Below are 18982 nucleotides of genomic sequence, written 5' to 3'. Positions count from 1 at the left end.
CCTGAATACACCAAGGTAGATTGGGAAACTATATTGAAAGGTATTACAGTAAATAAGCAATAATTAAAACACTTAAAGAATGAATAATTCACAGCAAATATATGCTGTGAATTAAAGCGTATTAAGAATTGCTTAATGAACATTAATTTAGCATTAAGACACAAAAACCAACAGAACTGGACTAGTCATGGCTAACATGAAATGTTTAAGGTAGTATTAGCAAACAAAAAAGGCTTACTATGTTGTCATCAAAAATAGTAAGCCTGGGGAATGGGATAGCTTCAGAATTCAGTAAGGAACGACCAAGATATTTTCAAGATAAAGGAATGTAGAAATCAAAAGTGATCTAATAAATCAGAATCAGGTTTATATCATTGGCATGTGTTGTGAAATATGTTAACTTGGCAGCAGCAGTTCAATGCAATACAATAGATCATAATATAGAAAGAAGAAAAATAAATAAGTAAATCAATTACAGTAAATATATATAGTGCACAATCAGAAATAATATACATAAATTTAAAAAGTGAGGTAGTGTTCATGGGTTCAATGTCCATTTCAGAATCGTAAGGCAGAGGGGAAGAAGCTGTTCCTGAATAGCTGAGTGTGTGCCATTAGACTTCTGTACCTCCTTCCTGTTAGTAACAATGAGAAGAGGGCATACCCTGGGTGATGGGGGTCCTTAATAATGGACGTCACCTTTCTGAGGCATCGCTTCTTGAAGATGTCTTGGGTGCTACAGAGGCTAGTACCCAAGATGGCACTGACTAATTTTACAACTTTCTGTAGCTTTGTTCGGTCCGGTGCAGTAGCAACTCCACCTACCCCCCCGCCCACCCCCCCGGCCTCACCAACCATCCCCGTAACAGACAGCGATGCAACCTGTCATCACTGAACACAAGAAGACTGTAAAATTCCTCATGATACATAAAAGAGAAAAGATTAGCAAAGGTCAACATTGGTACCTTACTGATAGAGACTGGAGCAATTCTATTTGGGAATAAGGAAATGACAGAAAAGCTAAACAAATATTTTGTGTCTATCTTCACAGAAGATACTGAACCTCAAAAGCAATAAGTTTAGAATGAATGAGCAACTGAAATAAGTTAACATTAGCAAAAATGTATTGGAGTGATTAATGGAGATAATAGTGATAAATTCCCTAAGATTCTAAAAGAGGTAGCTATCGAAATAGTGCCAAATTGCTTGCCATTTTCCAAATTTCTACATCCTAGAAAGTGTCCCACAGATTGGTAAGTAGCAAATATAATCCACTATTTCATAAATTGGTAACTACAGACCAGGTTGCTACTGATGTCAGACTGAGATGTTGCCAGATCTATTTCCTAACACAAAAGATTCTACAGATGCTGGAAATCCATTGTGAAACACACAAAATTGCTGAAGGAACTCAGCAGGTCAGGCAGCATCTATAGAGAGGAATAAACAGTTGATGTTTTGGGCCAAGACCCTCCATCAGGACTGGAAAGGGGTACAGAAGCCTGAATAAGATGGTGGGGGAAGGGAAAGGAGGATAAACTAGAAGGTGTTAAGTGAAGCCAGGGGAGGGGGGATGCAGGTGGCTTGGGGAGGGGATGAAGTGAGAAGCTGGGAGGTGAGAGATGGGAAAAGGGGAGAAAAGGAAGGAAGGGCACCAGAGGGAGGTGATAGGTAGGTGAGGAGAAGAGAACAGAGGAAGACCAGAAGGGGGAATGGAAAAAGAGAGAAGCGGGAGAGCGAAGAAATTATTAGAAGTTGGACATATCAATGTTTATGCTGGAAGCTGAAGGCTACCCAGATGGAATATGAGGTGTTGCTCCTCCAACCAAGAATCCACTTCCTTTTGCTAAACAGTCTGTTAAGATTAAGGATTATTTGCTAGATTTGTAGATTCCAATAAGGAATACTGCTGATATTTCCACACATAGGCAGGAGGTCCATATGAAACAAGGAGCATGTAGTTTGTGAGATGGTAGGAATAGAAGCAATTAGAAAGGCAAGAGTAAAGCTGCCATGTTCCAGTTATACAAGGCTGTGGTGAAATGGCTTCAGGAATATTGTCTGTAGGTCTGATCATTCCGCCTCAGGAAAGATAGCCTTGCAATACAACATGCAACTGGCATCCACCATCTTGATCCTGGAATGGAGGACTGGCCCTCTGAGAAGTGTTTAAGCATCCCATGCCCTTACTCTCAAGTCCAAATGAAAGGTAATTACATCAAAACATATAGCTTTCTTAAACTGCCCCATAGTCTCAAAGTTCAAAGTAAATTTATTATCAAAGTACATACATGTCACCATATACTACAGTACCTTGAGATTAATTTTCTTGCAGGCGTGCACAGTAGAACAAAGAAATACAACAGAATCGATGAAAAACTACACACAAAGACTGACAATCAATGTATAAAAGACAACAAACTATGCAAATACAATAAATAAATAATACAAAGGACATGAAAGTGACTCCATAGCTTGTGGAATCAGTTCAGTGTTGAGGTGAGTGAAATTATCCATGCTTGTCCAGGAAGGAGCTTGATGGTTGATGGGTAATAACTGTTCCTGAACCTGGTGGTGTGGAACCTACAGCTCCTGTACTTCCTTCGCAATTGCGACAACAAGAAGCAAGCACGGCCTGGACGAACCAGATGCAGGAATGATGTTTCTCCAGCTGGAAGCAGCTGTCAGAGACTTAGATATAGAGGGTAGACCATTCAGGACAGAAATCAGACAGAATTTCTTTATCCACCCTTTACTTTGTATTTTTTTAACTGAACGGACGTGCACTGCAACACTCAACCCAACATTTGCATGGTATGAGTTATCCCCTGGAGACTTCTACAAGGATGACCGTACACTGACAGCACCGGACAGAGCCAAGGCCATGTGACAAGACAACATCCGTACTGTTGCACTAAAGGCAAGTGTTCCGGAACTAGCTATGCTTATAAGTCAAACTGTTATATAGTATGATATAAAACCCAACTATTATGGATGCCCAACTATGTACTATTTCAAAAAAAAAGACAGATTAAATCTATAAATTTGAAAGGAGAGTCCAATTAGTAACACTCTGGCAAGTTCTGCTACTCAGCTGAAAACCCCTGGCATGTCTACAAGCATCAGCAGATTTTAGCACATTTAAAAAAAAATCTTATCCACTTTGTATTTTTGGTCGACTTGGATTATTCTGACACTTACAACCCCAACCACTGCATGCTTGGCTACTGGGTTACCTCCCCAACATCTTGTGGCACCCCTTCTCCAGCTTCATCTCACCAGAACTGATATACCTGATAGAATTGAATGGCATTGTGGCACAGTGGGTAAAGCCGCTGCCCCACTGCACCAGAAACCCGGATTCAATCCTGACATCCGGGGTGCCCGTGTGTGGAGTTTGAACGTTCTCCCGTGACCATGTGGGTTTTTCCTGCGTGCTCTGGTTTCCTCTCACATCCAACGACATGTGGGTCAGTGAGTTAACCGTTTCTGTATTCCTCTAGAATGGGAGTTCCTAAATTTTTTTATGCCATGGACCAATACCCCTGCTCTAGTGTGTAGAGGAGGAGAATCTGGTGTGCCACGATAGTGTAGCAGTTAGCATGATACTATTACAGCTCACCCACCATCCACCAATAAATCAGTGAATCAGATTGTGTGGGTGCAGGTGCCAGTCACTGCCTAATGGTTCGCTTGAGAGACCACAGGGGATGGACCTACATATAACAGGTCTCCACCACCTATAATCAATTATATTCCACTGGAGAACTGAAGAACAAAAAAACTACCCAACAATCTCCTTTCCTACCCTATGTTACATTGAACATAACAGAACAGTACAGGCCCTTCAGCCCATGATGTGCCGACCTTTTAACCTACTCTAAGATTAATCTAACCCTCGGGGTGGTGGCAGAGGCAGATACATTAGAGACTTCTAAGAGACGGTTAGTTAAGCATGTGAATGTGAGGAAAATGGAAGGGTATGGATATGGTGTAGGCAGAGGAGATCAATCAGATTGCCCATTTGATTGCTAATTTAATTGGATCAGCACAATATTGTGAACTGAAGGGCCTGTTCCTGTGCTGTGCTACAAATGCTGGAGGAACTCAGCAGGTCAGGCAACATCTGCGAGGGGAACAAATAGTCGATGTTTTGGACCAAGACCCTTCATCGAGACAAATTTGCCACTGTCAGTCGGTTGTTTCTTAGGAACTTGAAAAATGCTCAACAAATGAAAAGCTTTTTAATTCCTTAAGCAATGTCAACAACTTGAACTTGTAAAGCATTTTTCACAGAGCAATAAAATACATCCCAAGGCACTTTTCGAGATTTTTTAATCACAAAAATGTAACATTGAACCACATAAAGGAATATATGGACAGATTGCCAAAACCTTGGTCACGGACCGCCTTAAGGAAGGAATGCAAGCTTGAGAGGTGAAGATAAATATAGAAGGAATCCCAGAACTTGGGCTTTGGCAGCTGAAGACATGACCACCAGGAATGGAGCAATTAAATTCATGGATGATCGAGGCCAGAAATAGAGGGGCATGAGAATCTCGAAGGGTTATGAAGCCAGAGGAGACTGCACAGAGAGAAAGGGTCAAGGAAGAAAACTTGTTTAAACTAAATTACATTCAAGATCTCAAACATTTATAAGGTAAGAATTTAATTGGCCCAAAGTTTGTTGGACAATTTATACAAGTTTGTTGAAGGCTTTCAGAGGATTTTTGCGCATGTAGTTAATTTGGCAGTAACCATATCACATATTTCCTCTGACTAGAGAAACACAATGTATCATGGAGTGTATCTGATTCTAAAGCACCAATCCCCAATCCTGTGATTTCTCAACTCTACATGTTGCAGCATCATGTGCCCTTGAAGTAGATAACCAATTATAAATCCTTGATCCCCTTGAGGGTGTCAACTGAACTTGCAGCTGTAGTTCTTTCTAAAGTTACCAGGCATTTTAAAATGTAACATGAGCCATTGCCTTAAGCCCTGTTTTCCACTCCAAAGCTGTATTGTTTAGTGAAGCATCATAGTTTTTATATATTTATCATTTCAAATGGATATCCCTATAACTTTATTGAATGGATTCAACACTTCCCACATCCTGCAGTTGTGCAGCATAAGATCAGGCCCTTTGTCACACTGAATCTTTGCCAACCATCATGTCTGTCTTTTCTAATCCTACTTGCCTGCATTAATTCTATATCCCTCTATGCCCTGCTTATTCAAGTATCTGTCCCGAAACCTCTGTCCTTTCTATTCCTGTCTTCACTACCTTCTCTGAGAGCTAGTTTCAAATATCAACTACCAGTATTCTTTGTGAAAATTTTACCCCTTAAATCCCCTTTAAACTTCTTCGATCTCATCTTAAACCTTACCCTCATCAGTGGGAAGCAGGCTCTGTTAATGCATTTCCATACCCTTAAACAACCTCAGGATATGGAAGTGCTCAGGATAACAACCCCATAAATGGAAATACTTTTGAAGAGTCATGACTTGTACGAAACATGGAATCCAATTTGACCATCACAACCTCCCAAAAACAGCAGTACAGTAATCAGACCATAAGACATGGGAGCAGAATTAGGCCATTGACATAATGAGTCTGTTTTGCCATTCGATCATGGCTCATTTATTAATCCCCTGAACCTCATTCGACTGTCTTCTTCCTGTAACCATTTATGCCCTTACTAATCAAGAACCTATCAACCTCCACTTTAAATATACCCAATGACTTGGCCTCCACAGTTGTCTGTGCCAATGAATTCCGCAGATTCGCCACTGCCTGGCTAAAGAAATTCCTCTTCATCTCTGTTCTAAAGGGACGTCCTTCTATTCTGAGTATGTGCCTTCTGGTCTTAGACTTTCCCAGTATTGGAAACATCCTCTGCATGTCCACTCAATCTAGGCCTTTCTATATTAGGTAGATTTCAATGAGATGTCCCCCCCCCCCACCCCCTTTCGTTCTTCTAAACTCCAGAGAGTACAGGCTGATACAATAATTCTTAAATAAATATTGGTTAATATAAATTAATTTTATATACTTCTACGCTATCACCCTACAGCTGCCTTTGCTCCAGTTTTATTTCACAACCTCCTGTTGGCACCAACCATACTCTTACCTCCAACCCTTGAACAATTACTAGAAAAATATAAATGTGTGCTGATTAAACAAATATTCCAATTCAATGTTCACAAACATTACGTTAAATTGCAAACTAATGCCTCTGTGTGAGAGAATGATCAAGGAAAGTCTCAGGAACAAGCTTTTGTTCAGTATGCTATAGTAAATGTTTTTTAAATATGCAGTCATTTTATTAAATGTAATGAAATGAAGCAGTCAGTCAGACAATAGAATATATCAACAAACAGCAGTGAGATAGAAGATCAGGTAGTTGTGGAAGAGATATTGGCTAGAATATGGTTCCTCTTCAAACAGTACCATTGTTCTTTAGTGCTCTCACAATAAAGTAGGATAATTGTCGCTCAACTTTCATTCAAAAGCATTTCAAACAGTAGCAATAAATATTCTTCCAGAAAATCTCAGTGGGTCAAGCAGCATCTAAGGGTAGAAAGGAATTGTCAATCAGGACCCTCCTGTACCTAATAAAGCGGCCACAGAGTGTATGTTTGTGGTCTTCTGCTGCTGTAGCCCATCCACTTCATGGTTCGATCTGTTGAGCATGCAGAGATGCTCTTCTGTACACCAATGCTGTAACTTGTGGTTATTTGAATTACTGCTGTCTTCTTGTCAGCTTGAACCTGTCTGGCCAGTCGCCTCTGACCTCGCTCATTAACAAGGTGTTAATTGCAGTTCAGCAATTTCTGAGATGCTCAAACCACCTCATCTGGATCCAACAATCATTCCACGGTCAAAGTCACAGGATCACATTTCTTCTCCATTTTGCTGTTTGGTTTGAACAACAACTGAACCCTTTGACCATGCCTGCATGATTTTTTGCATGCACCATAATTGGCTGCTGAGATATTTGCATTAACAAAGTGCACAGGTGTAAGGTATATCACTCCCTTACAGCTCCCCCAAAACTGTGTGCTCACATACACATGCATGGGCTCGCTTACACATTGTCCCGACTTTGCTGCCTGCTACTAATCAGCAAGCCTGACACATGGATTACATTTTACCAAATAAGTTATCTCTTTGCAGAGAAAGAAAATTAATGGAAAATTTGTTCCTCCAATCTAGCAAAAGCAGAAATTTTCCCATTACTTTTCAGCTACAGGATGTTTACAACCAAAAGAATGAACAAAAGCGAAAATAATTTATTGAGAGACTTTGGGTATCAACCTATAACAAGCACAATATCAACATTTGCATCCTACAAAGCTTTAGACAAATTATTTGAACTACCATAAACACAAGAGATTATGCAGATAAGGGCAACACACACAACATGTGTATGTAAAGCTTAGTAAACTAGAATCAAACAGAGGCCTTGACCCTCTACTTGCTTTGGAGTCTGCAGAGATTTGCATGACATCAAAATCCTTGACAAACTTCTATAGATGTGTAATGGAAGGTGTACTGACTGGCTGCATTACGGCCTGGTACAGGAACACCAATGCCTTTGAACACAAAATCCTTCAAAAGGTAGTGGATGAGGCCCAGTACATCATGGGTAAAACCCTTCCAACCATTGAGCACATTTACATGAAACACTGTTGTAGGAAAGCAGCATCCATGACCAAAAATCCTCACCACCCAGGCCATGCTCTTTTTTTGCTGCTGCCATCAGGTAGAAGGTACGAATGCCTCAGGGCTCACACCACCAGGTTCAAGTTCAGTTACTACCCCTCAACCATCAGGGTCTTGAACAAAAAGGATAACTACACTCATCTATTGAGATGTTTCCACGACCAATGATCTCACCTTAAGGACTTTTTACCTTGTTATTTCATGCTCTTGTTATTTATTGCTATTTATTTAGATTTGCATTGGCACAGTTTGTGTCTTCTGCACTCCAGTTGACCTTTCACTGATTCTATTACAGTTACTATTCTATAGTTTTGCTGAGTATGTATGCAGGAAAAAGAATCTCAGGGTTGTATGTGGTGATGCGTATGTACATTGATAATAAATTTTACTCTGAACTTTTATTATAAAAAGAATTAGAACAACCAGGAGGGCCCATGAATAGTCTTTGACAAGAGAATCCCAAGGCATTCTATACAATCATCAGGAGCAAGAGTACAATGATAACGGAAGGAGCATTTGCTTGGATGTAGAGGACATGGGTAAGTTTTAAGAGTGCTGTACATCAGTATATACCACAGAGAAGGACACGGAGAATAGGGAGATCAGTGCCAAATGTATTAATATGCTACGGCCTTTTGAAATAAAGGAGGTCGTGTTGAGTCTCTTAAAGAGCATTAAGGTGGACAAGTCCCTAGGGCCTGATGGGATATACTCCAGGTTACTGAGAGAGCCAAGAGATGAGATTGCTGGGACCTTGCCCAATGTCTTTAAGTCCTCTCTAGCCAGAGACAAGGTCCTGGAGGATAGGCAAGTAGCGAACATTGTTCCATTATTCAAGAAGGAAAGCAGGGAAAATCCTGGAAACTATAGACTGGTGAGTCTCATGTCAGTGGTAGGGAAGTTACTGGAGAGAATTATTAGGGATAGGATTTATGCACATTTGGAGAACTACGGCCTAATTAGGGAGAGTCAGCATGGCTTTGTGCGGGGCAAGTCATATCTTACTTACAAGGTGATGAGGGAGCTTAATGAAGGTAGAGCTGTGGATGATGTTTACATAGTTCCAGAAGATCAAGATGCATGGTGAATTGGCCATTTGGGTTCAGAACTGGCTTGCCATAGAAGAGGGTAGTGGACAAAGGGACTTCTTCTAGCTGGATGTCTGTGATTAGTAGTGTTCTGCAGGGATCTGCACTGGGACCTCTGCTGTTTGTGTTGTATACGAATAACCTGGATGAAAATGTAGATGGAGGGGTTAGAAAGTTTGCAGATGATATGGAGATCAGGTAGTGTTGTGGATAGGGTCGAAGACAGGCAAAGAAAACAGTGGGATATAGATCAGTTGCAGATATGAGTGGAGAACTGGCAGATGAATAAAATCTACTCAGGATGCAGACAGATGGTATTTTGTACAGAAAGCTGAGACAGCTAAGGAAATATGCTGTCACTGTAATGTCCATTTCAATAGACCTTTAAATATAAAGGAGACTACAGTATTGTAGTCAAACTAGTCATGAAAACTTCAAACAGGAGACAGTGAACATTTCAATGTTTATAGATAAAAGCAAGCGAGCTTTATTCTTGAATGCTCCTTAGATTCAAGGGGCAGGTAATGATGGCACTGAATGCTCTTGCATTATTAAAAGCACACAGTCCTTTATTTAGCTTCCAACTCAATCGCATTCCACATGAATAAAATAAAACTGTGTGAAAAGAATCACTTTCAAGGACTCTACAACAGGTCCCCAATATTATTATTTTTTAGTATTTGCACAATTTATCTTCTTTTGAACATCGGCTGCTTGTTAGTCTTTGTGTGTATTTCTTGGTACTACTAAGAATGCCTGCAAGAAAATGAATCTCAGGGTTGTATATGGTGACATATGTGTACTTGGATAATAAACTTACTTTGAACTTGGAGATACTGGTTAGATTGACTTTCTGCAACTTTAGAAGAATGACAAGGATCTCAATGAAACCTATCAAATATTGAAAGGCCTAGATAGAGTGCATGTGGAGAGAATGTTTCCTATAGTGGGGTTTAGGACCAAAGGGCACAGCCTCAGAATAGAAGGAAGCCATGTTAGAACAAAGATGGAGAGGAATTTCTTTAGCCAGAGAGTGGTGAATCTGTGGAACTCAATGCCATATACAGCTTTGAAGGCCATGTCGTGAGGTATATTTAAAGTAGACATTGATAGGTTCTTGATTAGTAAGGGCATCAAAAGTTATGGGGGAGGGGAAGGCGGAATAATGGGGTCGAGAGGAATAATAAATCAGCCATAATGAAATGGCAGAGCAGACTCGATGGGCCAAATGGCCTAATTCTGCTCCTATGTCTTATGATCTTACTATGTGCATCTGGTCAGCACAGACTTTATCGAGCTTTTCCAGTGCCTTGTAAAAGTATTCATCCTCCCATAACTTTGTCCATATAAATGAGCATTACAACCCCAGGGATTTTGATCAATTTAATGGAGAATTTGGGTGAGTTGGTAAGGTAAGACACAGTATTGCATTTGAGGAAAGTTAGCATAGTAATTACAAAGGGGATGAATACTTTTTCAGCTTCACAATTTTGGTTTTTAATTTTTAGTAAATTGTTGACAGGTTTTTGAAATTTTCTTTTTATTTGACATGATGCACAATGTTTTGTAGATTAGCTCAAAAAGTCCTACTTCAATATATTTTAAATGTATAAAATTATTCAGTAAAATGTGAAAATAGTTGTGCGGGCTGAATACTTTTTCAAAGCACTGTGTTTACTGGTTGTTTTGGTACAAGTTCAGAACATGGAATGAACAAACCAATGTTTATCCCTCAGCACATCTTATTTATTTATTATTAACACAGCATGGTAACAGACCCTTTCAGGTCAACAATTCCATGCCACTAATTACACCAAGTGACCAATTAACCTAACATAGGTCAGTGGCGTTATAATAGCATCAGGCTAACCGCTATGCTACCATGCCTGTATACAGTACATCATGGGTGATCATGTGATATTGTTTTGCACAAATTAGTTTCCACTTTTCCTACATTAGAATAGTGAGCGCATGTCAAAAACCCTTCACTAGCTGTAAAGTGGTTTGGCACATTCTGCTGCCACCATTTTAATACATTATTGGGGACAGAGAGCAGTGCTGTTTTAATAACCCAGAGTTGTCACTTTCAAGTCCTCACATCAATTGCTACTTCAAAATGGATTAATGTACTGCAGCTTGGATCTACTGCACAGATTTATTTTGAAAAGCTGGAGCAGCAATAATTACAGTAATGATTTCCATGTGAATTTTTCAACAAGATAACTGCTTTTCAGATACTTGCATAATTCATTAAAAATGTGCTCGTAGCATGGATTCTTAAGATTTGAATATTTATGAGCTTATATTAAAAATGGCTCCTAAAGTGCAAACTTTTCTGTGAGACACTCTCTGATTCTGATCATAAGACAGTAGCAGAACCAGGCCATTCAGCACATCGAGATGGCTCTGCCATTCTATCATGGCTGATTTATTATCTCTCTCAACCCCATTCTCTTGCCTTCTCATCATAATCTTTGATGCCTTTACTTATGAAAAACCTATCACCCACCCCTTTAAATATATGACTTGGCCTCTACAGCCACCTGTGACAATGAGCTCCACATATTCATCACCATCTGGCTAATGATATTCTTCCTCAACTCTGTTCTAAAGGGATGTCCTTTAGACTGACAAGTTCCCAGCTACCTCTTGCAAATACTGACAAATTCTCACAAGTCTCCTTGCTCAGCTTCTGGTAAGAGAAATATCTCCCATGAGCAATTATTGCTGTGAGTGCTTACTGTTAAATCATTTTCTGCAAAGTAATGCATAATTAGACAAAACTCAATACAGCTACAACCATTCAACCACCCTCACACTAATGTTTAAAGTGCCTCTTGCATTCAGAGAGGTCACAGAGATACTTGATAAAGGGAAAAAGGAATTCACATTCATGCACAGATGCCCGACCTTTGAGTATTCTGGAGATTCAAGAGGGCCACCAGATTCAGGAGCAGTTATTACCCCTCAACAATCAGACTCTTGAACTAGAGGAATAACTTCACTCACCTGAACTCTGAACAGATTCCTCAACCTACGGACTTGCTTTTAAGGGCTCTACAACTTGTGTCCTCGGTATCTATCGCTTATTTATTATTATTATTTTTCTTTTCTTTTTGTATTTGCAAGTTTTGTTGTCTTTTGCAAATTGGTTGTTTGTCTATCTCTGCTGTGTGTGGTTTTTCACCAATTCTATTGCGTTTCTACGTATTATGAATGCCTGCAAGAAATGTATCTCAGGGTACTATATGACATATATGTACTTGATAAAAAAATTACTTTGAACTTTGAGAATAGCTTTATTTGTCACATGTACATCAAAGCATACAGTGAAATGTGCCAATGCGTCAAATCAAATCAGCAAGGGTTGCGCTGGGCAGCCCGCAAGTGCTGCCATGCTTTCAGTGCCCTCATAGCATGCCCGCAACTTATTAACTCTAACCGTATGTCTTTGAAATGCGGGACGAAACCCACACGGTCATAGGAATAAATGTACAAACTCCTTACAAGAAGCAGCGGAAATTGAATCTGATCAATGATCACTGGCACTTCAAAAGCACTAACCGCTATGCTGCTGCTATAATACGGACAATACATCAACAATGACATTTCTTTTTCTTAAATTTGGGGCCAATGCACATTACTAAAGCAGATTAGAGCACCCAGGACAGGCCCTCTTCTCATCACTACCATCAAGGAGGAGGTAGAAGAGCAGCTACTTCCCCTCCACCATCAGATTTCTGAACAGACAATGAATCTACAGATCACTACCTCACTACTATTTTTTTTCTTTTTTGCTCTCTTTTTGCACTACCTATTTAATTATATATTTCTTATTGTAATGTAGTTATTATTATGTATTGCAACATACCACTGTCACAAAACAACAAATTTAACAACATATGCCAATGATATTAAACCTGATTCTAAAACTCTACTCTGCAGTGGACTAGGAAAATTAATTACAAGGCACTTAACTTGCGAATGTTAAACCATCTCCTCAAAGAGAAAATAGATTAAAAATACAGCAATCTCTTCAATTTTTGGTTAAAAATACTTACATCTTTATTTTGCAATATAACAACAAATGTTGTTGAAAAGGCAAACCTCCACCCAGGAATTCCACATAAGGACCCCAATCTCAGCTGAAAGAGAAATCTAAAGCTCAAGTTCCAACCTGTGATAGCTTTTGAAATAAGTGAGCACACGGAAAAAGGCAAGCCTGATTCCCATTCTGCTCAAAGAAATCGACCTGGAAATGAATCCAATCCCATTCACGTCAAGTTTCCACAAATCTGATTTGTCTGGAAAAACAGTCTTTTACATTTCAAATGCTGTGGAAACAATCTGACAACCTATTAGTTACATTCTGCAATGCAGGATACCCAAGCATTACAACAGCTCTTCCTAAAGCTATTCTTCAGTATTTTTTGTATCAGATGTGGCTCAGTGCTTGTGTCAGATGATTGTGAGATTCAGTTTTTTTTATTTAGAGGCACAGCATGGTAAAAGACCCCATCCAGCATGAGTCCATGTTGCCCAATTACACACATGCAACCAACTACTATACTAAACAGTACATTTTTAGAATGTGGGAGGAAACCGGAGCACCTGAAGGAAACCTTTGTGATCACAGACAACTTTATCATTTCTTCACTTTAATATTCCTCACTAAAGGAATTTAGTTTCTTGTTTTAAAATAATCTTGCTGACAAAGGTTCCCCAATTGCCATCCAAAACTTGCCTTTATGTAGCATTAAATGTATTCTGTTATCATTATGCATCTAAAGTATATTCTGTTAGTATTAATTTTTTGTTGCGATACGGCATTGTAGCAGGCACTTCGGCCCAATGAACCCACGCTGTTCAATTAGATCCTTGTGGTCAATTAACCTACTAACCCATATACAGTCGGCCCTCCTTATCCGCAAGGGATTGGTTCTGAGACCCCTCTCGGATACCAAAAAATGCGGATGCTCAAGTCCCTTATTTAATCTGTCTCAGTGCAGGTGGACTTTAGGACCCAGGGCAGCACAGGACCTGCTGCCCTCAGTGTTTCTGTTCCGTTGACTTATAATACCTAATACAATGTAAATGCTATGTAAATAGTTGTTATACTGTATTGTATAACAGTATGGGGAATAATGACAAGAAAAAAAGTCTGTACATGTTTAGTACAGACACAACCATCGTAGCTCTTCTGGGAAGGCTGATGCCGCCTCAGCCTCAGCCGATTCTCCCATGATCTTTAAATTCTTGAGGCTGTAGCGCTTTACATAGCCAGCCAGCCATCCCCAGAACTAACACTTCCACGAATTTCAGCTTCTTTCTGCTCTATTGTATGAATGCTCCATTCGTTCTTACTAACCTTACAGCTCACTTCAGAATGTGACATGCCACTTTTCAAAAGATCTAATATTTCTAATTTCTCGGCGAGAGACAGCACATTACCTTTGCCTTTGTCTTAGCCTTTGAGGAACTGCTTTGACCACGTAATTGCTTTTTAGGAGCCATTTTTTCACAGAAACAAAGTAGCGAACGAACGAGACGTGAGGCGAACAATGCTTGAACAACGAGTGCTGAAGAGAGAACTTCCGGGTTTTCCCGATTCGTGGTTGGTTGAATTCGCGCATGCGGAACTCGCGGATAAGGAGTGCCCACTGTATCTTTCAGGTGTAGGATGCCAGAATACTGGGAGGAAACCTATGAGGTCATGGTGAGAACGTACAGAAGTGGAATTGAATCTGTGTCGCTGATACCATAATAGCATTACACTAACTGTTATTCTAACTCTACCACGGACAGTCCCAAGCCTGGCTGCAAAACGAGGAGGACTGGGTAGGGGACTAAAAACTCTATCCCATAAAGGCCCAACAGAAACTCCAAAGGCCGTATCCCTTGGAGAAGAAAGACCTTAAGATGGGCTACACCTGGGGACAACTCGAAAGGCTGGCTCAGCTCAGAAGTCTCTGGCAAGTTGCTGTTAGCAGCCTATACCCCAGTAGGGGTGATGGTAAGTAAGTGACTGCTGTGCTATAATACCACCCCCGGTAGTTAAGTGCCACTCTAAAGGCTTGTTAATAGAATATCTAGTCTGTGGCTCCCATGTGGCACTGTGGTAACGCAACACTGTTGGAAGATGCCATCTTTCAAAACAGACATGAAATTGTTACCCTGTCTGACCTGTGAGCTGAACAAAAAAAAAAATTCTGTGACACAATATTTAACAGCAGTAGTTAAGTGCTTGTGGTCGTTATATACCCTTCAACCATTTTCATAAATTAAGATGACCTAGTCCTAGAATCTCTCACAAAAGGAAATAATCTCTTTAGATCTCTTCTGACAAGATTGGTAAACATATGTTTAAATTTTATTTGAAGTTCCTGAGCCTCCCAACAGTGTAGCATTTCCCCAGTGCTACCTGGGAGCATCAGACTAGACATACAGCACTTTACAACCCAGTCTTTTATACACATATAAAAACCCTTTGATCGCCCCAAGACCTCTTTAAGATTTACATATGAATGAAGAAAGAATGCAAGTTTACACAACATCTTTAGCAACCAGGAATACTTTTTAAAAGTAGTCATTGCTTTTCTGAGAAATTACAAAATTAAGAGATGGGTATTAAATGCTTGTTTCAAAAATCCTCAAAAATGAAGACAAAAAAAGTCAATTCAATCAAGTAAGTATTTAGTCTTTTGGTAGACTTTCTGCACTCGATGTTCTTAATATCTAGCAGTGTCTTGCAATCGTACAAAAGGCGTAAAGGTTGGATAAATGTTTACCAGAGAAAATGACCAATTGTAATAGAAGGAAAGAAAGGGAGATGCCGCATTTCTTTTGAATTTGTGAAAGAAAGATAAATTAGCTTTATTTGTCGCATGTACAGAATATGAGTGTGACGAACTGAGGCATGGAATTGTTATGAGCACAACACCTTAGCTCAGAGGCACTTGGTAGAACTACTAAACATTTGGAGTTGCTGATGGCACTGGAATTCCTCTGTCAAAAGTAGAAATTAGTCTAAAAAAACAAGCCACTGGAGGAACTCAACAGGTCGGGCAGCTTCTGTGGAGGTGAAGAGATGGTTGATGTCTCAGGTCCAAACCCCGCATCAGGACTCAGAATGTAAAGAGAAGGTAGCCAATATAAAAAGGTGAGGGGGATGGGGGATGTAAAGGAGAGAGAGCCAGAACTCGAACCAGGTTTATTATCACCGGCATGCGTCGTGAAAGCAGCAACAGTTCAATGCAATACACAACAACATCGAGAAAAAAGAGAAATCAATTACAGGTAGTATATATACGAATATTAAATAGATTTAAAATAGTGCAAAAACAGAAGTAGTATATGTTAAAAAAGTGAGGCAATGTCAATTGAGGAATTGTAATGCAGAGGGCAGGAAGCTATTGCTGAAACACTGAATGTGTGGCTTCAGGCCTTTGTACCTCCGTCCTAACAGTAACAACGAGAAGAAGGCATGTCCTGGGTAATGGGGGAGGGGGTCCTTAATAATAGAAGTCACCTTTCTGAGGCATCGCTCCTTGAGCGTAAAGAGGTGGGGGGGGGGGTGTGAGGCAGGAGATGGGTGATGGTGGGGGTGGTGGAATGTAAAGGGGAGATACCCAGTATAAAGAGGTGAAGGGGAAGGGGGAGGAAGAGATGGGTGGTGATGGTGGGGGTTAGTAAAATGGTGAAGAGATTGGGAGGTGATAACTCTGATTAGCAAAGGGATCAGTGGGATTCAAATTCATTGCCATCTGATTGGGATGTTAGAGCTCATCACAAGATATCTCAGCCAATGTCAAAGGAAACATATGAATGCAATACAGACGGTTTGGATTCATATCCTCCACAAATCATGAGTAATTCCATCCTGCGGTCCTCTGCCACACCAGCATTAGTTTCTTTAAATCAGGAAAGCTGTCCTGCACTGATGTGTACTGGCACTTCAGCCGTCTCTCAGTGGGTCTTCTGGCTCTGGGTCATAAGGCTGTGGCCTCAACTCTCGCCACTCCAAAAACCTAGAGTTGTTATCTACATACCAGAGGTGACTGTTACAGGTAGGTGCGACCTTCCCCTCTGCTCTCTCACGTGGACATAAACAGTTGGCAGATGAGCAAGAGTGTGAGTGATCATTATCACACTGCCCCTGGAATCCGCAGCTCACAAACTGGCTGCTTGCTACAGGGGTTCTATAGAACATAGCAGAGGAACAGGTCCTTCAGCACACAATGTTGTAACCAATAACACCCAAGTACTTCACTAGCTGCAAAGCACTTTGGAACATCCTATCATAGATACAAATTCCATTAACACCATAAGCCATAGGAGGAGAATTAGGCCATTTGTCCATCCAGTCTGTTTCCGCCATCCCTCATGGCTGATCTATTATCCCTTTCAACCTCATTCTCTTGTCTTCTCCCCGTAACCTTTGACACCCTGACTAATCAAGAACCTATCAACCCCTGCTTTAAATATATCCAACAACTTGGCCTCCACAGCTGTCTATGGTGATAAATTCCACAGATTCACCACTATCTGGCTCAAGAAATTCCTGCTCATTTCTGTTCTGAAGGCTGTGCTCTCTGGCATTTATGACACAAGGAAATATCCTCTCCACATCCACTCTATCTAGGCTTTTTAATATTTGACTGATGAAATCCCCCCCCTTCTCCATCTTCTAAACTCCAGTGAGTACAGGCCTTTCATTCCAGGAGGTTCACGTCTTTTTAAAAAAGCAAGCAGAGCAATTTGGCCTATGAATTCTACTGGAGGTTCACTATTTCAATGAGGTAAACCTCTATCTCTTACAAAGCTGTCAACTCAGCTGAGTTGACAAGACTCATATGGGCCAGACAAAAAATTGCAAGTTTAATCCTCGCATCAAGATTTAAAATTAACAGCAGTGCAAATCTGAGACTGTGTTGTAGGAAATGAATTCATTCCTCGACTGGTTGCATCACCATATGTTATGAAGGGGCCACTGTACAGGATCAGAAAAAGCAGCAGGTTTGTAAATTCAACCACTCACCTCCCAGCATTGAGGACTTCTTCAAAAGGCAAAGCCTCAAAAAGGAGGCATCTATCATTAAGGGCCCCATCACCCAGGACATGCCCTCTTCTGATCACTACCACTGAGGAGGAGGTACAGAAACCGTAAGGCACATACTCAATGTTTTAAGAACAGCTTCTATGAACAAAACCTCAATATTTTAGCTCCCTTTTGCACAACTTATTACATATATTATGGGGACAAGGCAGGAGAATGGAGTTGAGAGGGATAATAAATCAACCATGATGGAATGGTGGACCAGACTCAATGGGCTGAATGGCCTCATTCTGACAATAGACAATAGGTGCAGGAGTAGGCCATTCGGCCTTTCAAGCCAGCACCGCCATTCACTGTGATCATGGCTGATCATCCACAATCAGTATCCAGTTCCTGCCTTATCCCCATTACCTTTGATTTCACTATCTTTAAGAGCTCTATCCATCTCTTTCTTGAAAGCATCCAGAGACTTGGCCTCCACAGCCTTCTGGAGCAGAGCATTCCATATATCTGCCACTCTCTGGGTGAAAAAATTTTTCCTCAACTCCGTTCTAAATGGCCTACCCCTTATTCTTAAACTGTGGCCTCTGGTTCTGGACTCACCCATCAGCTGGAACATGCTTCCTGCCTGCAGCGTGTCTAATCCCTTAATAATCTTATGTGTTTCAATAAGATCCCCTCTCAGCCTTCTAAATTCCAGAGTATACAAGCCCAGTCGCTCCAATCTTTCGACATATGACAGTCCCTCCATCCTGGGAATTAACCTTGTGAACCTACGCTGCATTCCCTCAATAGCAAGAATGTCCTTCCTCAAATTTGGAGACCAAAACTGCACACAGTACTCCAGATGTGGTCTCATCAGGGCCCTGTACAGCTGCAGAAGGACCTCTTTGCTCTTATACTCAATTCCCCTTGTTATGAAGGCACCTATGTCTTATGGTCTTTTTGTAATTTTTAGTTTTTTCATGTGTACTGTTACCACAACAAATTTCATAACGTATGTCAGTGATATTAAACCTAATTCTGACTCTAAAGATGAACTAAAAATTGAGGAACAGCCCGTTTCAGTGTTTGACATGAACAAAGATCATCTTAGGGCACAATTCTTCA

At 40.5% G+C, this 18982-nt stretch overlaps 1 protein-coding gene across 2 annotated transcripts in view; it reads right to left on the bottom strand.

The window, feature by feature from the left end:
- ctnnbip1 (catenin, beta interacting protein 1) overlaps positions 1-18982 on the bottom strand; it is an 80048-nt gene that overhangs the window by 59180 nt on the left and 1886 nt on the right. The window contains exon 2 of one of the 2 annotated variants that reach the window (XM_072244966.1): positions 14269-14520. The exons of the other annotated variant lie outside the window; for it this stretch is intronic. Coding sequence (XP_072101067.1) covers positions 14269-14450 — 182 coding nt within the window. The 5' untranslated portion in view covers positions 14451-14520. The remainder of the gene's footprint in view (positions 1-14268; positions 14521-18982) is intronic. 2 annotated transcript variants of the gene reach the window in all.

This window comes from Mobula birostris, chromosome 27 (assembly GCF_030028105.1).
Source record: "Mobula birostris isolate sMobBir1 chromosome 27, sMobBir1.hap1, whole genome shotgun sequence".
Taxonomy (NCBI): domain Eukaryota; kingdom Metazoa; phylum Chordata; class Chondrichthyes; order Myliobatiformes; family Myliobatidae; genus Mobula; species Mobula birostris.
Note: the sequence above shows the minus strand (reverse complement) of the source record. Positions and strands in the feature narration are given on the sequence as shown.